Raw genomic sequence first — 16,898 nt, forward strand, 5'->3', positions numbered from 1 at the left:
TCCTCTCCGAATCTTGTATGTTTCAATGGGATCACTTCATTCTTAACCCCAGAGAATATAGGCCCATTCTACTCAGTCTTTTCCTCGTTGGACAACCCTCTCATCCCAGGAATTAATCTCGTAATCTTCCATTGCACCACCTCTAAGGCAAGTATATTCTTGGGTAAGGAGAACAAAACTGTACACAGTATTCCAGATGGAGTCTCTCCATCGCCCTGTATAATTGTAGTAAGACTTCCTTACTCTTGTACTCCAACCCCCTTGCAATAAAGGCCATCATACCATTTGCCTTCCTAATTGCTTGCTGTACCTGCAAGCTAACTGTGTTTCTTGTATGAGGGCACTCAGATCTCTCTATACCAACATTTAATGGTTTCTCACCATTTAAAGAATATTCTGTTTTTCTAGTCTTCCTATCAGTGAATAACCCACATTATACTCCATCTGCTGCCATCTTGCCCACTCACCTAACCTTCTGTCCCTTTGTGGACTGTCCTCCTCACAGCTTACTTTCCCACCTAACTTTTTGTATCATCAGCAAACTTGGATACATTACACCCAGTCCCTTCATCTAAATCATTAATATAGATTGTAAATAGCTGAGGCCCAAGCATTGATCCTTATGGCACTCCACTAGTTACAGCCGGCTAACCTGTTTTATCCCTACTGTTTTTTCTGTCCATTAACCAATCCTCTATCCATGCTAATAGATTACTCCCAACCCTTATCTTGCATAACAACCTTTTTGTGTGGCACCTTATCGAATGCCTTTTTGAAAATCCAAATATACTACATCCACTGGTTCCCCTTTATCCACGACTTAAACGTCAAGGATGATTTGAAGTCAAGTGGCAAGAATCCCACCCCATATTGATCCACCTATTGATCCTTCCAGCTTTGATTATCCAGCCTTGGTCACTAATAAATCACTTAACTGTATCCCGAAGTATTGGGACCTACATGTTTAGTTATTGGATCAAAGAATTTGCTACAGGGGGTTTTTGTTCCAAATTTTGATAATGTATTCTGAAGCCACCTCACCCTTAGTTCTCCTTGATGGATAACGACTTATACAGTCAGTGTCTTTTTAATGTAATATATCCTGAGGTTTCATATTTGAGAACAAACTTAAACAAAGAATTGGAAGTGATCAAAAGCATGATGCAGAAGAATAACTTTACAGGATACTTTTATAAGTGGGAAGGGATGTGGTAAGACCTATTGATGGAGGGTAGGACTTGAATAGCTGAACCTTGCCAACAAGTGAGGATTGCTGAATGTGGATGTGCATTAATGCTGCATATAAACTGACAGCATACATTTCTTCACACAAAGGATCGTTTCTCTTTGGCTCTTTACTTGAGAGTTCCAAATTGAAGCTCAATGGCTGACTTGTTACAATCTGTATTAATGAAGTATGAACAGTGTGTTTCTCTTTCCTCCCTCCCCCATCCCATTGCTTTTGGGAGAATCTTTGGAGGATTTTGTGGTGCATAGTATTGTCTTCTCTATAAAACTTGGTTTTTTGCAAGGTCAATGGAGAAGACAGTATTATGCAAGGGGAGGATCATTTGGCTGTTTTGAGTGGTGAGGAATTTGGTTTCATTCGCAATAAGTCTACTTGTAGCCACCAATGCTCAGACAGTGGACATGCCAACTTTTAAGATGTAACTGCTAATTTAGTACTGTTTGTGGGGGAAAAGCTGTAGTGACTTGATTTTTAGATCAGTAGGAATAGTATATAGATTAATATGTGGCAGCATAAGCTGTCCAGGTCAGCTGTTCTGTCCCCAAGTGTAAGAGAATAAGCTAGTTGTGATTTTTTAAGACACTACATAAACAGACTGGTAACAAAATAAGGGAGTAACTGGTGCACAATACCTTGTCCATAGTAGGATTCTAGTTTTAAGCACATTCCCAAAGAGATGAGACCCATGCTGTGCTTCAGCAGTGGTTTGATTAAGGTTTTTAATTCAAGCTTTGGTTACGAAAGTTGTCTTTCCTTGCTTTTGCAGTGAAGTTTCTTTGGCAAGATCCAAACTTTTTTTTGGTAAATTTGAAGTATGTACTGAAAGATTTCCACAAATTTTGGTACTATTCCAGCTATGAATGTTGCTGAGTGGCTTTGTCCCATCAGATGGACCACCTCCATAATTGCAAAATCAGCCAATCCAACAAGAATACATTTTTTTATATAAAAATTAGAGATGCAATTAACCTAACCTTGTTTTCCTCTTCAGTTCTAGGAAAAAAAAAGTCACATTCAAATCTTGATTCGTCAAGCAAGTAAAGAAGCAAGAATTGCTATTTTGGAAAAATTCATATCATTTTATTATTCTGACTTGGGATTCAAATTCAATTTTCTATGTCCCTTGAAAGTGGTAGGTGCATTGCTTCTTGTCCAAGATCTATGCTTTTGAAGGGTTTTATTTAAATGGAAATCTGTAAAATGAGCTTTCAAGCCAACCACTCCAATGGGATGGAATCTTCAGACAATGAGATAAAAACCAGCTTTCATCTACCTGTTTTGATTGATGACCCAAATGGCAATGAAGTCCCCTGCAGTATAGGAATATCTCCTGAAACAATCAATGCTACAACACCATTGAGTAATGGAAACTGTATGAGCCCAGATGTGCAGATGTTTCCATTTAATATTGGTGTTGATGTCAGGAAAACCACATCAGACCAAGCATCTTGTCGGCTCCAGGGTATATGTGGACCTGAATTGGAAATGGCTAAAGACTATCTTTGTGAACATGCAGCATCTGTTGTCACTGATTCACTAAGTAGCTCTTCAGATGACCAATACATGACAGCAAATTTGAGTTGGAACTCAAAGAGTTCTGTCACAGATCCTGGGCAGTGTATGCTGGAACACAAACAAAACCACACCGTCAAAAGTCAGTTGCCTTGTATTGAAGCCTTAAGTGAGTATGATGCAACAGATGTTGAACACAAGTTGAATATTTCTGTTAAAAATGAAGCACATCTTCAGCAGAAGGTATTGGAACATCATGTTCCAGGTAACAGCTTGAAGCTGGGTATAACTGACCATCCTAATGACAAGGTTATAAGAATTACAACCAATATGGAAAGAAGCCTGGAATACTCAATATTACTTTCTGAATCTGAGTTGGAAATGAAGGGCAGCAATGTAAGCAGTACTGAGCATGAATCTCGTGTGCCTGTTCTTGAATCATCTGAATTTTCTAATAGTTCAAATGATCCAATTGTATTGACTGATCTGTCATCAGAAGCTTTTGAATCCCCAGGTGAGAGTGAACTGATGAATGATACAAAGATGACATATCAACTACCAGTGGCAACCAACTTTAATTCTAAAGAGTGTGCAGTAGGGGTTCCAAATCACAACTTCAGGGAGAGAGTAAGTCACAGTGTAACCACTTCTGCTGATGTTTATGAATGTGTGCCATATCAACCCAAAGAAACGGTAAGAGAGTTACCAATTATAAATGAACAGTGCTATGAAGAAATTGATATTGAAAGACCTAATATAGGAATGGCTGTAGCTGAAGATTACAAAAATTCAATGAATGCCACATTTATAGTGATAAGGGAAGTAGATAATGATTTAAAACCTGGATCTGAAATTATGAACTGGATGACTGAGGCACAGGAACTTGTACCCCAAGCAGGAACACCTATCCAAGGGAATGTGAATGAAACCTTTTTGGTTTCTAGTCCAACAATTCATGAACATTCTCAAACGTCAACTCCTTTGCCAGAGTCCAAAAAAATGGTGTTCAGCTCACCATTTCAAAATCTAACCCACTTACCTGATTGTGAGAGCTGTTCCACACCTGTGGTGGAAGAGTCTCCAACTAACTTGGTGCTGCAGTCAAATACAAGGGACCCTGTCGAGAAACCATGTTTCAAAATAAAATGCAACACTAATATGAAAGCAAAATTGACTAAAGTGGAGATCAAATGTTATCCTAAACCCAATTTTAACAATGTCAAACCAAAAGTTGTATCCAGAGCTCAGCAGATGTCTTCACCAAAAAGCAATCTGGCTCTTTCAGCAGAGGGTTCATCCAAATCCTTTCCAAGGTCCATCAGTTCCATCTCATCTAGCCAGTCTCCATGCTCTCCATCTCCTGCACCAAAACACGTGAAAAAGGAACCACTTTCAAAATCGGCATTGAAACCGAAGTCAGCAATCTTGAAATTCCAGAAGGTTGTATTTAGGAAACCTTTCCCTACAAACAAGCAATCTGCTTCTGCTCTGGCAGAAAACAAAATCTCAAAATTCAGTTGCAATAACAGCCCCCAAACCAGGCCACAGACAACACCAGCCTTTGCAAATGGAGCAGAAAGTCTAGTATGTGGCTCGTTGCACTGCTCCAAATCACCTCTTTCTTCTGTGGAAGCTACTACACGTGAACTTAATAAAACCTTTCACTATGATGGGACAGAGAGAACCAAACCATCAAAGCAGATTATTCCAGTTGTTGAAAAACCAAGGGCCCGATGTAAAAGCTTGGCAGGTGCATTAGATGACCACTGGATCAGTTTTAATCCAGTTTCTGCTACTGCTGCTGCTTTGAAGAAGGTTTACACCACTGAAGAAGTAAGTGTTAACTAATCCGTATGCAACTTGAAATGTACAGCTCCTTGTTTTTACTTGCTGTTGAAGGAAACCATCTCGCTGATTAGGTCAAATTTCTTTGCATTCCTATTATGTTGAGTCAAATCTGCGCCTTACATCCTTTTTAAAGGGTTTGGTATAATTTGGGTTGATCAGGGTGAGCATTTAAGCAGGACAATGTTCATTTTTTTGGGTTAATCACAAACATGTTAAATTTATGATGAGATGCCTGTGATGGACTGGGGTGGACAAATGTAAGGAATCTTACAACACCAGGTTATAGTCCAACAATTTTATTTGAAAATCACAAGCTTTCGGAGGCTTTCTCCTTCGTCAAGTGGGATTCCATGAAAGGTACCGCATATATAGTCAGAACAATGCCTAGTGATTACAGATAATCTTTCCAACTGCCCGTTGTCAAGGCAATCAAAGGAGTCAAATAGTGTTCAGACAGAGAGACATTACATACAGGACTACTAAATATACAAAACAGTCAGGACAGACAGACATCCGAAAGAAAGAGAATGACCAGTTGTATTAAAAACATATAACTTTTTTTCCCGCTGGTGGGGTTACGTGTAGCGTGACGTGAACCCAAGATCCCATTTGAGGCCGTCTTCATGGGTGCGGAACTTGGCTATCAATTTCTGCTCGACGATTTTGCGTTGTCGTGTGTCTCGAAGGCTGCCTTGGAGAACGCTTACCCGAGGCAACGGAACTACGCTGCCTACATGAAAACCAAGAGCAGGAAGCTTGAGAAACTCCATCACCACCATCATCAACCAAGCCTCCCTCGGTACCACGGTTGCAACCACAGGGAAGTCTATCGTCAATTTGTCCGACCACACCCTTCAACCAGACGAAATCGAAGTTCTCAGCCGAGGGCTCAATTTCTGCCCCACCACCAAAATGGACCCCATCGGTCTTGCGGCGGACACAGAGGAATTCATCAGGAGAATGAGACTCCGGGAATTCTTCCACAAATCCCAAGATTTCAGCAGCGAACCCAATGAGACCATCAATGATCCGGAACAGCAGACAGGGATCCACTGTACAGCAACCGAAGAAGAAAGTCAAATTGGACTCCTCCGGAGGGTTGCTGCCCTAAGCTTGACATGTATGCTCAAGCTGTCAGGAGATGCGTCAACGCCAGATTCATCAGCCGCACTCAGAAGACAGTCCAGAATGTCACCCGAGCACAACGCAACGCCATCAACGCTCAAGACCAACCGCAACATCGTCATCAAACCAGCGGACAAAGGAGGAGCCATTGTCAAACGGAACAGAACGGACTATTGCAAAGAAGCATACCGACAACTGGACAACCAGGAACACTACAGACTGTTACCCACAGATCTGACCAAAGAACACACACACCAGCTCAACAAACTGATCCAGACCTTCCATCCAGACCTTCAAAGCATCCTACGTGCTCTCATCCCACGTACTCCCCGTGTGGGAGACTTCTACTGCCTCCCAAAGATACACTAAGCCAACACACCCGGACGTCCTATTGTATCAGGCAACGGAACCCTGTGTGAGAACCTCTCTGGATACGTCGAGGGCATCCTGAAACCCATCATACAGGGAACCCCCAGCTTCTGTCGGGACACTACAGACTTCCTACAAAAACTCAGCACCCACGGACCAGTTGAACCAGGAACACTTCTCACCACGATGGACGTCTCGGCATTCTACACCAGTCTCCCCCACGATGACTGCATCGCTGCAACAGCATCAGTACTCTACACCAACAACAGCCAATCTCCGGACGCCATCCTACAACTCATCCGCTTCATCCTGGATCACAATGTCTTCACCTTCGATAACCAGTTCTTTACCCAAACACACGGGACAGCCATGGGGACCAAATTCGCACCCCAATACGCCAACATTTTCATGCACAAGTTCGAGCAGGACTTCTTCACTGCACAGGACCTCCAACCAACGCTATACACCAGATACATCGACATTTTGTTCCTATGGACCCACGGCGAAGAATCACTGAAGAGACTACACGACAACATCAACAAGTTCCATCCCACCATCAAACTCACCATGGACTACTCCTCAATCGGTTTCTTTCTTGGACGCACGAATCTCCATCAAAGACGGGCACCTCGCTCTACCGCAAGCCCACGGACAACCTCACAATTTTCCAGCTTCTACCCTAACCATGTCAAAGAGGCCATGCCCTATGGACAGGCCCTGCGAATACACAGGGTCTGCTCAGACAAGGAGGAACGCGATGGACACCTACAGACGCTGAAAGACGCCCTCGTAAGAACGGGATATGACGCTCGACTCGTTGATCGACAGTTCCGATGGGCCACAGCGAAAAATCGTATAGAAATCCTCAAGACTAACACGGGACGCAACCAACAGAGTACCCTTTGTCGTCCAGTACTGCCCCGGAGCGGAGAAACTGCGCCATGTTCTCCGCAGCCTTCAACATGTCATCGATGACTACGAGCGCCTCGCTATGGCCATCCCCACACCCCCACTACTCTCCTTCAAACAGACCATCGTTCGCAGCAAATTACCCAGCGCTCAGGAGAACAGCGTCCATGACACCACAAACCCTGCCACGGCAACCTCCAAAACATGCCAGATCATCGACACCGATACCACCATCACACGAGAGGACACCACCCACCAGGTACATGGTTCATACTCCTGTGACTCGGCCAACGTTGTCTACCTCAGACGTTGCAGGAAAGGATGCCCCGGAGCATGGTACATTGGCGAGACCATGCAGGCACTGCGACAACAGATGAACGGACACCGCGCAACAATCGCCAGACAGGAGGGTTCCCTCCCAGTCGGGGAACACTTCAGCAGTCAAGGACATTCAGCCTCCAATCTTCGCGTAAGTGTTCTCCAAGGCGGCCTTCGAGACACACGACAACGCAAAATCGTCGAGCAGAAATTGATAGCCAAGTTCCGCACCCATGAGGACGGCCTCAACCGGGATCTTGGGTTCATGTCACGCTACACGTAACCCCACCAGCGGAAAAAAGTTATGTTTTTAATTCAACGGGTCATTCTCTCTCTTTCTCTTCCTTTTCGGATGTCTGTCTGTCCTGACGACTGTTTTGTATATTCAGTAGTCCTGTCTGTCTGAACACTATTCGACTCCTTTGATTGCCTTGACAACGGGCAGTTGGAAAGATTATCTGTAATCACCAGGCATTGTTCTGACTATATATGCGGTACCTTTCATGGAATCCCACACTCACCTGACGAAGGAGAAAGCCTCTGAAAGCTTGTGATTTTCAAATAAAACTGTTGGACTATAACCTGGTGTTGTAAGATTCCTTATGTTAAATTTAAGGAATGGATCTAATCTTGGTAGTGTGGTTTTAATGCCACTCTCCCCCAGCTTAAATCCTACACAATGGTTACTGTCTAACACTTGATAGTGGAGCAGAAGGGGAAGATTTCAAATAATATGGCAGGGCATGGGGAAAGTCCAGGTTTGGGGTTAGAGAGAAGTGCAGTATTAATGAAGCTGCTGGAATAGAGGCAGAAATTTTAACTTCAGTAGTGAGAAAATATCAGAAGGGGTTAGAAAGATGCCACGAGGTAGTGACAAATGAACCGTTGTGGAAAGGGCAAGAAATATTGCAATTAAATGAGTACTAGAAAGAATATGGATCAAAGTTACCACTGAATCCTGACTGCAATTTTTTTGTATGTCTGAAGCATTAATAACTAAAGGGAATGACAGAGCTATAACTGATTTGGACAGGACTGGGAACTTTTCGAAGGAAGGAGAGAGTGGGTGGGTAGCATTGAAGGTTTCTAGAACAGTGCTCTATCATATGTTTTAGATTGTTAGTAGAATCCATACAGATTGATTGGTTCCATATACCACTGCTGACCCTCGTCAGAGCTAACTTTGGAAAAGCAATTTCTTTTAGAAAAAAGTTGAAACCTGGCAAGTCACTGGGCCCTGATGGCATGCACCCTTGACTATTGAAAGAAGTTGGAGCTTACATAGAAAATAGTAGTAAGAGTAGGCCCTTCGGGCCTGCTCCGCCATTCAAAGTGATCATGGCTGGCCGTCTAACTCAGTACCCTGTTCCTGCTTTTTCCCCATATCCCTTGAGCTCTGGCCGTATCATGCTTTAAGCAAATTGTGCCATGGGGCTGTAGAGTAGGTGCTCACACCCTTTTTATTAAAGTAGGGATAAAGATAAACCAGATAACAAACCATTTGGTCTAATTTCAACTGTGAACAAACCCTTAGAATTCATAATCTGATGACCTTTTTTGTCAAAACTGCATTTCTTTACACTTGGGTTAGAGAATGGAATGCTATGACAGTCTGAAGTAGAGACCATTACTTTTGAGGGAAAATTGGATAATGTTTCAAGTAGAGAAAGATGCAGGGCAATGAAAAGAACATGGAATTTGGGTTGTTTTGATAAAGGTTAGCAGAGACACAGTCCAAATGCCATCTTCTGTGCTATAAATTTCTGTTTCTATTTAGACAAGACCAAGTATTTACTAAAAGTTGTAGGACGCTATGTTTTGGAGCTAATAGCAAAGCCTCTGATTCTCCATTCACTAATTCAACTGGCAGACAATCTATTTAGACGACGACATCTTGCTGAATGCTCTGATCACGTGAAGCTTATTGCCAAGTCCATTTGACTATCAATGCAAAGGTTCAGTATGTGCCTTTTATGCTAAAATTTGTGAGGCTTTGCAATACAATCTTCCAAAATTTGGCTTCTTACCAGATTATCAATATTGGCTTTGGGCTAATGAAAATTGTGGCTTTTTTTTCCCACTGTGACCAAAAAAAATCTAGCTGCTTTTTTGTTGACTTTGTGGACTGCCAGTAAATTATGTGCTTGAGATTAGCAAACTCCAACTGTCTGACAGTAAATGCTACTTGTCATTTCCACGCTGGCTAATGAACTCATGATTTGGAAACTTACAAATGGGTGGGTCAGTTGAGTCAACCTTATCAAAATTCAGGCACGTGATGATTAAATTAAAAGAACGCTTGGCCCATTAACTTAGTTTCTTCCACCTGCTTCTGATACTTAAGAATTCTTGGCCTGAGGGATTTCATGTGCATTTCACCACTTGAGTGCACAGCAATGTTGTGACAGTTAAGACTGAACTGCACTAGTTTTGTTGTACAAGTGTCAGAACTTGGTATCAGGTGGGGCATTGATGCAAGACAGTGGAGCTATTGGTGTTGGAGGATGGATGTTCTTATAAGTTACTCATAATAGGGTTCACAGCATTACACATAGACATGCACAGATTTATTAAGCATATAATTATTGACAGTTAAACATACAAATAACAGCAGCACTTCCAGCAAAACCTTGAGTTTATTGGAGAATTCACACGTTAACAGTGAAGTTGTAGGTTAATCAGGCTTCAATGAATTCTGAGCATTCTATAATAGTTTTTCCCAATCCTGTTATGTTTTAGTATTACCTAATCTTCCTTTCATAGCCCATGTCAATGTCTTCAATTTTACACCATGATTGATCTATCAATCAAATCCTTAAGCTGAAGACCTGTTACAGAAATACATGAATTGTCAAAGGCCTACTAACACTCCCATGTGGGTGTTTATATTTTCTTCTTAGTCCATATTCCTTTTGACAGATGTGGCCTTTACATACAGCCGCTATGTATCAATACAACCGCCTTCAACTTTAGACACCCAACCATCATAAAATTCAGATTTCCTATATCCCTGTGATATTAAAAGACAAATAATCTACAAGATACTGTTCTGTCCAAATACCCATGCTCACAATTACAAGCTTCCCAAGGTCTCTTTGCAGGATCTGTCCGTATTAGAGATAATTAAACTGCTAGTGATCTGTTCCTACTAGAAAGTTAAATCAAAATAAATAGTCCCATTGCCATCAGCGCTCTCATCTGCGTCTTTCTCCCCCCCCCCCCCCCCCCCCCCGGGTTGGCGTCAAGGACGACGCTAATATTTTAGAATCAATCGCGATAAGTACATCTCAAATTTTTACACATTGATTAAAACAAATCATTGTGCATTGAATGGAGAGCAAGGCCTTAAACTCACTTCTCAATTACTCCCATATATCAAAAAGTCATCCCTTGGACTTAAGATCCTCCAGTACACTGACTGTTATCCATGTTATGGGTCATTTCAATTTTGGGGGTTCACCATGAATTGGATTTTCCAATTTTTTTGGCTGTCTCCGATCCTATCCTGATTGTTTCATTAAACAGTCAGTTTCTCTATGAAGCATGTCAGTGTCAGCATGCGTATACATTTTCATAACCGGCCACTGGATTGGGATAGAAACAAACTCTTACCCTTCTTTCTTACTTTTCCTCTTCCCCCATTCTCTGGTCCATGAATGCTGAAGTCAGCTGTAGCACTTATTTTTCTCTCCCTGCCCATTTTTTAATTTTTAAAAACTGTTACACTTGTGGAAATTAGCTAACTTGGTGCAAGCGAAGGATTGACTCTAGTATGGTTCAGTGGCGCACTGTGCCTTAGCATAGTTTTAAGATGTGTTGAGCAGTAGGTTACTTATTCTGATATTAGTTTTAGCATTCAATTATCAGTTGTACTTGCTAAACACCAATAATTTTTATTTTTCTGCTAGGCACACAGGTTTTACTTTTCAAAAATACAATTTCCATTTGCATAATGTAGAAATGAGTGCATTACCCTCGTCCAGTGTATGGCTTACACACAATGTAGAAAGTTACATATGGTTATTATGACTTGTAGGGGAATGCTGGATGTGCTTCAAGCAAAACAGAATCCTTAGTCAGTGGGTGTTTACGTATAAGGGAAGGAAATTGGGAATGTTGCCAATTTCTTAAAGCATAGTTTCACAGCAAAATTCAATAAATATATAATGAAACAAAATCTTAAATGGCTTGTAGTAGGAGAAAACTAGGATTCTCTTTTTGCAGAGAATGTGTTTGTCTTTTTCCCCAAAAATCTCTCTTTTATGCAGACTCCTTTAACTGAAGCCTCAGCACACAGCATCAGTGAAGTTCAAGTTGGACGAAGGCCACCTCTCGGCAATACTAGGAGCCTGACTATACAGTCTCCATCTGCAAAAGTAAGAGTGCCACCTTCCGTGTCTAAATCGCGATTGGGAAGTGCGAACAAAGATGGCCGCACTGGCATTATGCAGTGTCCAAATAAACAGCCTTTGATCCCTGGTAAGGATCTATACCGACTTTTTGTATGCTAATATAAACTTTATTAAATTCATTAAACTTAAAATGAGTGTAATGCTGTACTATTGCTTAAACTAATGATGCGAACATTACTGGCATGGCGCTGTGTAACATTCTTAGTTAAATTATGTGAATCTTTAAGGTAATGTCTCAGAACATCGGTTAAAAACAGTGCTTTCTAGGATTCTGTCACTACTTGACTGGAAGTAAGCCAAATGGGAACTGCAGATAAAGCTTTCAACCTGTAGCAGGCATCCTTCTAAAACAATCTGCTCCTGTACCTTGCAGAAGTCTTGAATCCTCTACACTAATACAGTTGCATCCTCTCCACCAATACTAACACATTCTTTACAACTTTGAATAAGGTGGAGTAGCTTTTATTTTGTTCAAAGCAAGTACAGTTAAGTGAAAGGTAAATGCTGCAAAGGTGGTTTTGAGAGTCTCTCCACTTATACTACAGCTGTGGCACAGGAAAGGACAATAACAAATTGCATTTATGTAGCGCCTTTAATGTAGGAAAACGTCACCAGGCACTTACTGGAGCGTTATTAAACAAAATTTGACACCGAGCCGCATGAGAGATTAAGACTGAGCCATTGTAGGTCAGCAAGCACAAGGGTGATGGGTGAACAGGATTTGGTGTGAGTTAGGATAAGGGCAGCAGAGTTTTGGATGAGCTCCAGTTTATGAAGGGTGGAAGATGGGAAGCTGACCAGGAAAGCATTGGAATAATCAAGTCGAGAAGTAACAAAGGCATGGATGAGGGTTTCAGCAGATGAGTTGAGTCAGGGACAGAGACGGGCAATGTTACGGAGGTGGAAGTAGGCGGCCTTGGTGATCACGTATCCGCTCCGAAAACTCTCTTCCGTCTGATAGGATGCCAAGGTTCAGTCTTGCTGGCCTGGGAGAGGAATGGAATTGATGGCTAAGGAACAGAACAGCAGTTACAATAACAATAGGAAGCCATCTGATTTGCTACAAACAATTGTTGGTGTTGATGTGCTCACTGGCAGTATAATGGTAACAAGATTCAAACAACATTGTTTTCTTAGGATTTGATCAAAAAATGCATTCTATAAATATTCTGTATAGCAATTTCTGAAGCCTAAAATAAGTTTTTTCCTGTTCATTTATAGGAAATTGTCCACTTTCTATGCAACATTTTTTGGAAGATATTTGTTTATTTGAAAGGCCACAAGAAATACAATGGTTACCAAAAATCAATTCTCAAATCCTAGTCATTGCTATTTTACATGCACTTGCATTAATGCATCTGATGTCTTTTTCAAAATAAGTATTAAGCAACTTGATTATTGAAATCTCAAATCTGGAGGGATCCATGAGATGTGCATTTTTTAATATCTGGTATGCAACATGGATATGCTTGCCATACTGTTTCATTGCAAACATTTACCATTTAACTTCATATTTAACATCACTCAGCCGTGACAACTCAACGGTGCACTGCTTTTGCTAAACACAGAAAATGCTGCAAACTCTCAGTAAGTCAGGCAGCATCTGTGGAATGTTGGGGATGCTGTCTGAGCTGCTCTGTTTCTAGCATTTTCTGTTTATTTTTGATTTCCAGCATTAATGTTTTTTGTGTTACTAAAGCATTTTTACGGATGTTTTGTGAGCATTTTATTTTTTTTGCCTTGTCTCCCAAGTTGCTGCATTATGAAGTTATCTAAATGCCTGAACTATTGCCAAGTGTGCTGTTTTTCTTCAATATGTATTTTTTTGGTGTTTGAAGAAATAATTATTAAAATCTTTCAGAAATTGGCTCTGGTGATTGAAACCTGTCTAATTGACACCAACACATGAATTAGGCCTTCTCTAGTAATTATGTTTGATTTATGCAAGTATACTTCTACCTTTTTTGAACAAGATACTGCAGTAACTTAAGCAAAGCTATTCTTCAAGGTATTTTTGGTTTCTGTCCTAGAATTGTTTAACAAAGAAGTTCTTGTCTACTTGGTAATTGAAACCAAATGAAATTCCTTGTTGAGACTGCAGCGCGAGTTACCAGAGCTGTGAGGTATGCGCACTTAAATTGTGACTTCATTTTGGAGAAAGTCTGTGCCTTGTGACTCCATGGTACTGCTGTCACTGTATTGACATACTTGCTGGGATTTTGTAGGAATGCTGTACTTTGTGGGCCAGTCGTTTTTAGATTTTTTTTTAGCTCCGACTGAGGCTGAAAAATTCCCCCTAATAAATGCCAAGGTGTTTTGAAGTATATTTATTAATGTTGCTAAAATCTTTTAAAATAAAAACCCAGCTTTATGCTCCTATGTTCAGTAACCTATTTTACTTTGGTTACAAAACCAAACTTATGAACTGACTGGGTGCTTTTTTAGGTTGGACCGAGCTATATTGGTGGTTAGCCTTCCCTTTTGTGAGCACAAAGCACTAGAGGACGCATTGGCCATGGGTAAGGAGTAATGGAGATCAGTTCCTTTTTTTGGAGCTGACTAAAACTGGAAAACTAGAAATTATGTTGAAAGCATAATTTGTAGTTTTCCATTGACCAGAAGCTTAACTGAACTAGCTAGTTATTATCAACACCATAACTACAACAGCAGGGCAGAGGCTGGTTCTGACGAGTGGCTCACCCCTCAAAACTTCTCCATCTAGAAGACTCCAGTCAGGATTATTCACTTGTATGGGTGCAGCTGCAACAGCACTCGATGCATGACACCATCTAGGTGAGAACAGTCTGCTTGGTCAGCATCCTTTCCCTGGGATTCAATATGCATCCCCTCCACTACTGGTGCACTTCAGCTGCATTATTTAAGAGGCATTGCAGCAACTCGTTGACAGCATTTCTTGCCCTGCGATCCATACCACAGAGGGACAAAAATAGCTATGTTGTATGAACACCTGCCCTGCAGTCATATACTAATTGCGTGTGTCCACCTGCCTGCCCTCTTCCAAGCACACTTAAGTCACCAATGTTGATGTGGGGCAGGGCTGTAGTTAGTTAAGCCAAACCCAGTCAGGACAGCAGATTTCTTTCCTTAAAGGAGATCAGTGTCATTTTAAAAAAAACAAAACTAGTTCAATCTGACAGCGTCAGTCACTTTTTCCTCATAACAGCTTTTTATTCACTGATTTTAAAAGAAAAATTGACATAAAATTCTCAAAACTGCCATGATGGGATTTGAACTCCGATTCTTTGGATTATTCATCTCGGCCTCTGAATTACTAGTCCAGTAATATAACCACTATACCCAATTACTTGGACATACCTTATTTCTTCATAGTCACTGGGTTAATACTTGTAGATAGGGAGTACCAGGAATATCACGGTGCACCCATCAGCACAAAAGGTTGCAGTGGTTCAGAAGAAGGCCTAGCTCCTTGCCAACAAATGATTGAATGAATGTGGCAATGCATTATCCGAAAACCAACAAAAAAGCTGCATGGGTGCAATGCACAGAATTGAGCTGTGACATGAAGTGAAATTAAGCATGTTGGAAGAAAATCTTGAATATGGAGAAATCTTTTAGGATGAGAAATTTAAGATGTCTACATTGTTAAGTGGTAGAGTATAGGATGATGTGTTCTTTTGGAGTCTATCACTTTCAAAAATTGGTTTGGTAGCCTACTGGCTATGGTATTGGGCTAATAACCCTGAAGTTGAGTTCAAATCCCACTTTGGAAGTTGTGAAATTGAGGACCATAAAAGCTGCTAATTACTGTCCACCACCACAACGCACACAACCCAACTAGTTCAATTATTGCCCTCAGGGAAGGCAACCTGCCATTAGCAGGTCTCGTCCACATGTGACTCCAGTCCCACACTACATGGTTGACTCTTGATGCCCTTGGCAACCGGGAATGGGCAATAAATACTTGTTTGCCAGTGTTGCCCACATTCCAAGAACCATTGGTTGGGAGGGTGGGGAGAAACTAGAAATTAGGTTGCATGTTTAAATCCTCATTACAAAATAGAATTGATCTTAGGGTACACATCAAAAGGGCTCCCAATCTGTCCATACATAGTTTTCTTGTAATATAAATTACTCATGCAATGGGGTAGGGAAACTGGTGGTTACACACTGCATTCAGTGGACCTTGATCATTTTGGACTGATCAATTTTACTCCTACCCTGTTTTTTTGTATCTTTCTGAACTAGAATGGAATTGTGTTAATCGACCAATTGTTAGGTTGTGTTCCTTACTTTTAAAACTTGTATTAAATTTTGTGATTCCTGACTTTGCTGATCTTACATAATATGCTCAAGGTGCTGCTCTTAAGTTGAACTAAACTCTGAAGGGGTTAAGATCACAGGTCAGCAGAGCTGGGAAATGTAAATTCTGATTCAGATGGGGTGTCTAAATAACATGCTTAACATGCTTATAATGTAATGGACATTTCAATGCCTCTTGTATTTTGGTTGAGATTTAATTCATTTGAGCCTAACAGGGGTAGTTGCCAGGGTATTCTGAGAATCTGCTTCCTGGGATCACAACTAACAGGTACAGTTTAATTTTTTTAAGTAGCTGTTGCTAGGGTAGGCTTTGGTCAGTCAGGTCCAAATAAAAACTGTTAGGATGCAGGGGAGTAGTTAGAAGTTAATTTGTTTGTCTATTGAGCTGTGGGGATGTCATCTTCATTTTGTATTAAGTGAAGACAGTGTACCAATTTGGATTGTGAGCCAGTCATAACTGCTGTGTATGTTCACTGGCTGTATGAAATAAAGCAGCCACCAATTCATATCCAGCATTGTCTTAGTGTTTTCTGCAGCCTTTAAAAAGGTTAAGAAGCACATGAGGGTATGTCCGAAAGATGAGATCTCCAGTTTCTGTCAAGGGGGGGATTTTTTTTGTATCCCAAAAGAAAGATACTGTACGTGCTAGAAATCTGAAATAAAAACAGAATATGCTGGAAACACTCAGCAGCTCAGGCAACTTCTGTGGAGAGAAATATAAATGTTTTTTGCATTCCTTGGGTAAACCTGTTGTACAATTTGGATATTAGGCAGTGAGTCAACTCCAGCATGTATAGATTCTGCTTATGGGAGTGACTGATACCACAGAGCAAGTGTGGCGTCAATTCCTTTGA

The 16,898-nt window shown here is 41.1% G+C and overlaps 1 protein-coding gene across 8 annotated transcripts in view; it reads left to right on the forward strand.

The window, feature by feature from the left end:
- The window catches only part of mtus1b (microtubule associated tumor suppressor 1b), a 184,524-nt gene that overhangs the window by 43,971 nt on the left and 123,655 nt on the right, over window positions 1–16,898 (forward strand). For all 8 annotated transcript variants that reach the window (XM_067986903.1, XM_067986894.1, XM_067986926.1 and 5 more), the window contains 2 exons: window positions 2,241–4,594; window positions 11,599–11,809. In XM_067986903.1, the coding sequence (XP_067843004.1) occupies window positions 2,435–4,594; window positions 11,599–11,809 (2,371 nt within the window). In that variant the 5' untranslated portion in view covers window positions 2,241–2,434. The remainder of the gene's footprint in view (window positions 1–2,240; window positions 4,595–11,598; window positions 11,810–16,898) is intronic.

The sequence above is a fragment of the Heptranchias perlo genome, chromosome 1 (assembly GCF_035084215.1).
Source record: "Heptranchias perlo isolate sHepPer1 chromosome 1, sHepPer1.hap1, whole genome shotgun sequence".
Taxonomy (NCBI): domain Eukaryota; kingdom Metazoa; phylum Chordata; class Chondrichthyes; order Hexanchiformes; family Hexanchidae; genus Heptranchias; species Heptranchias perlo.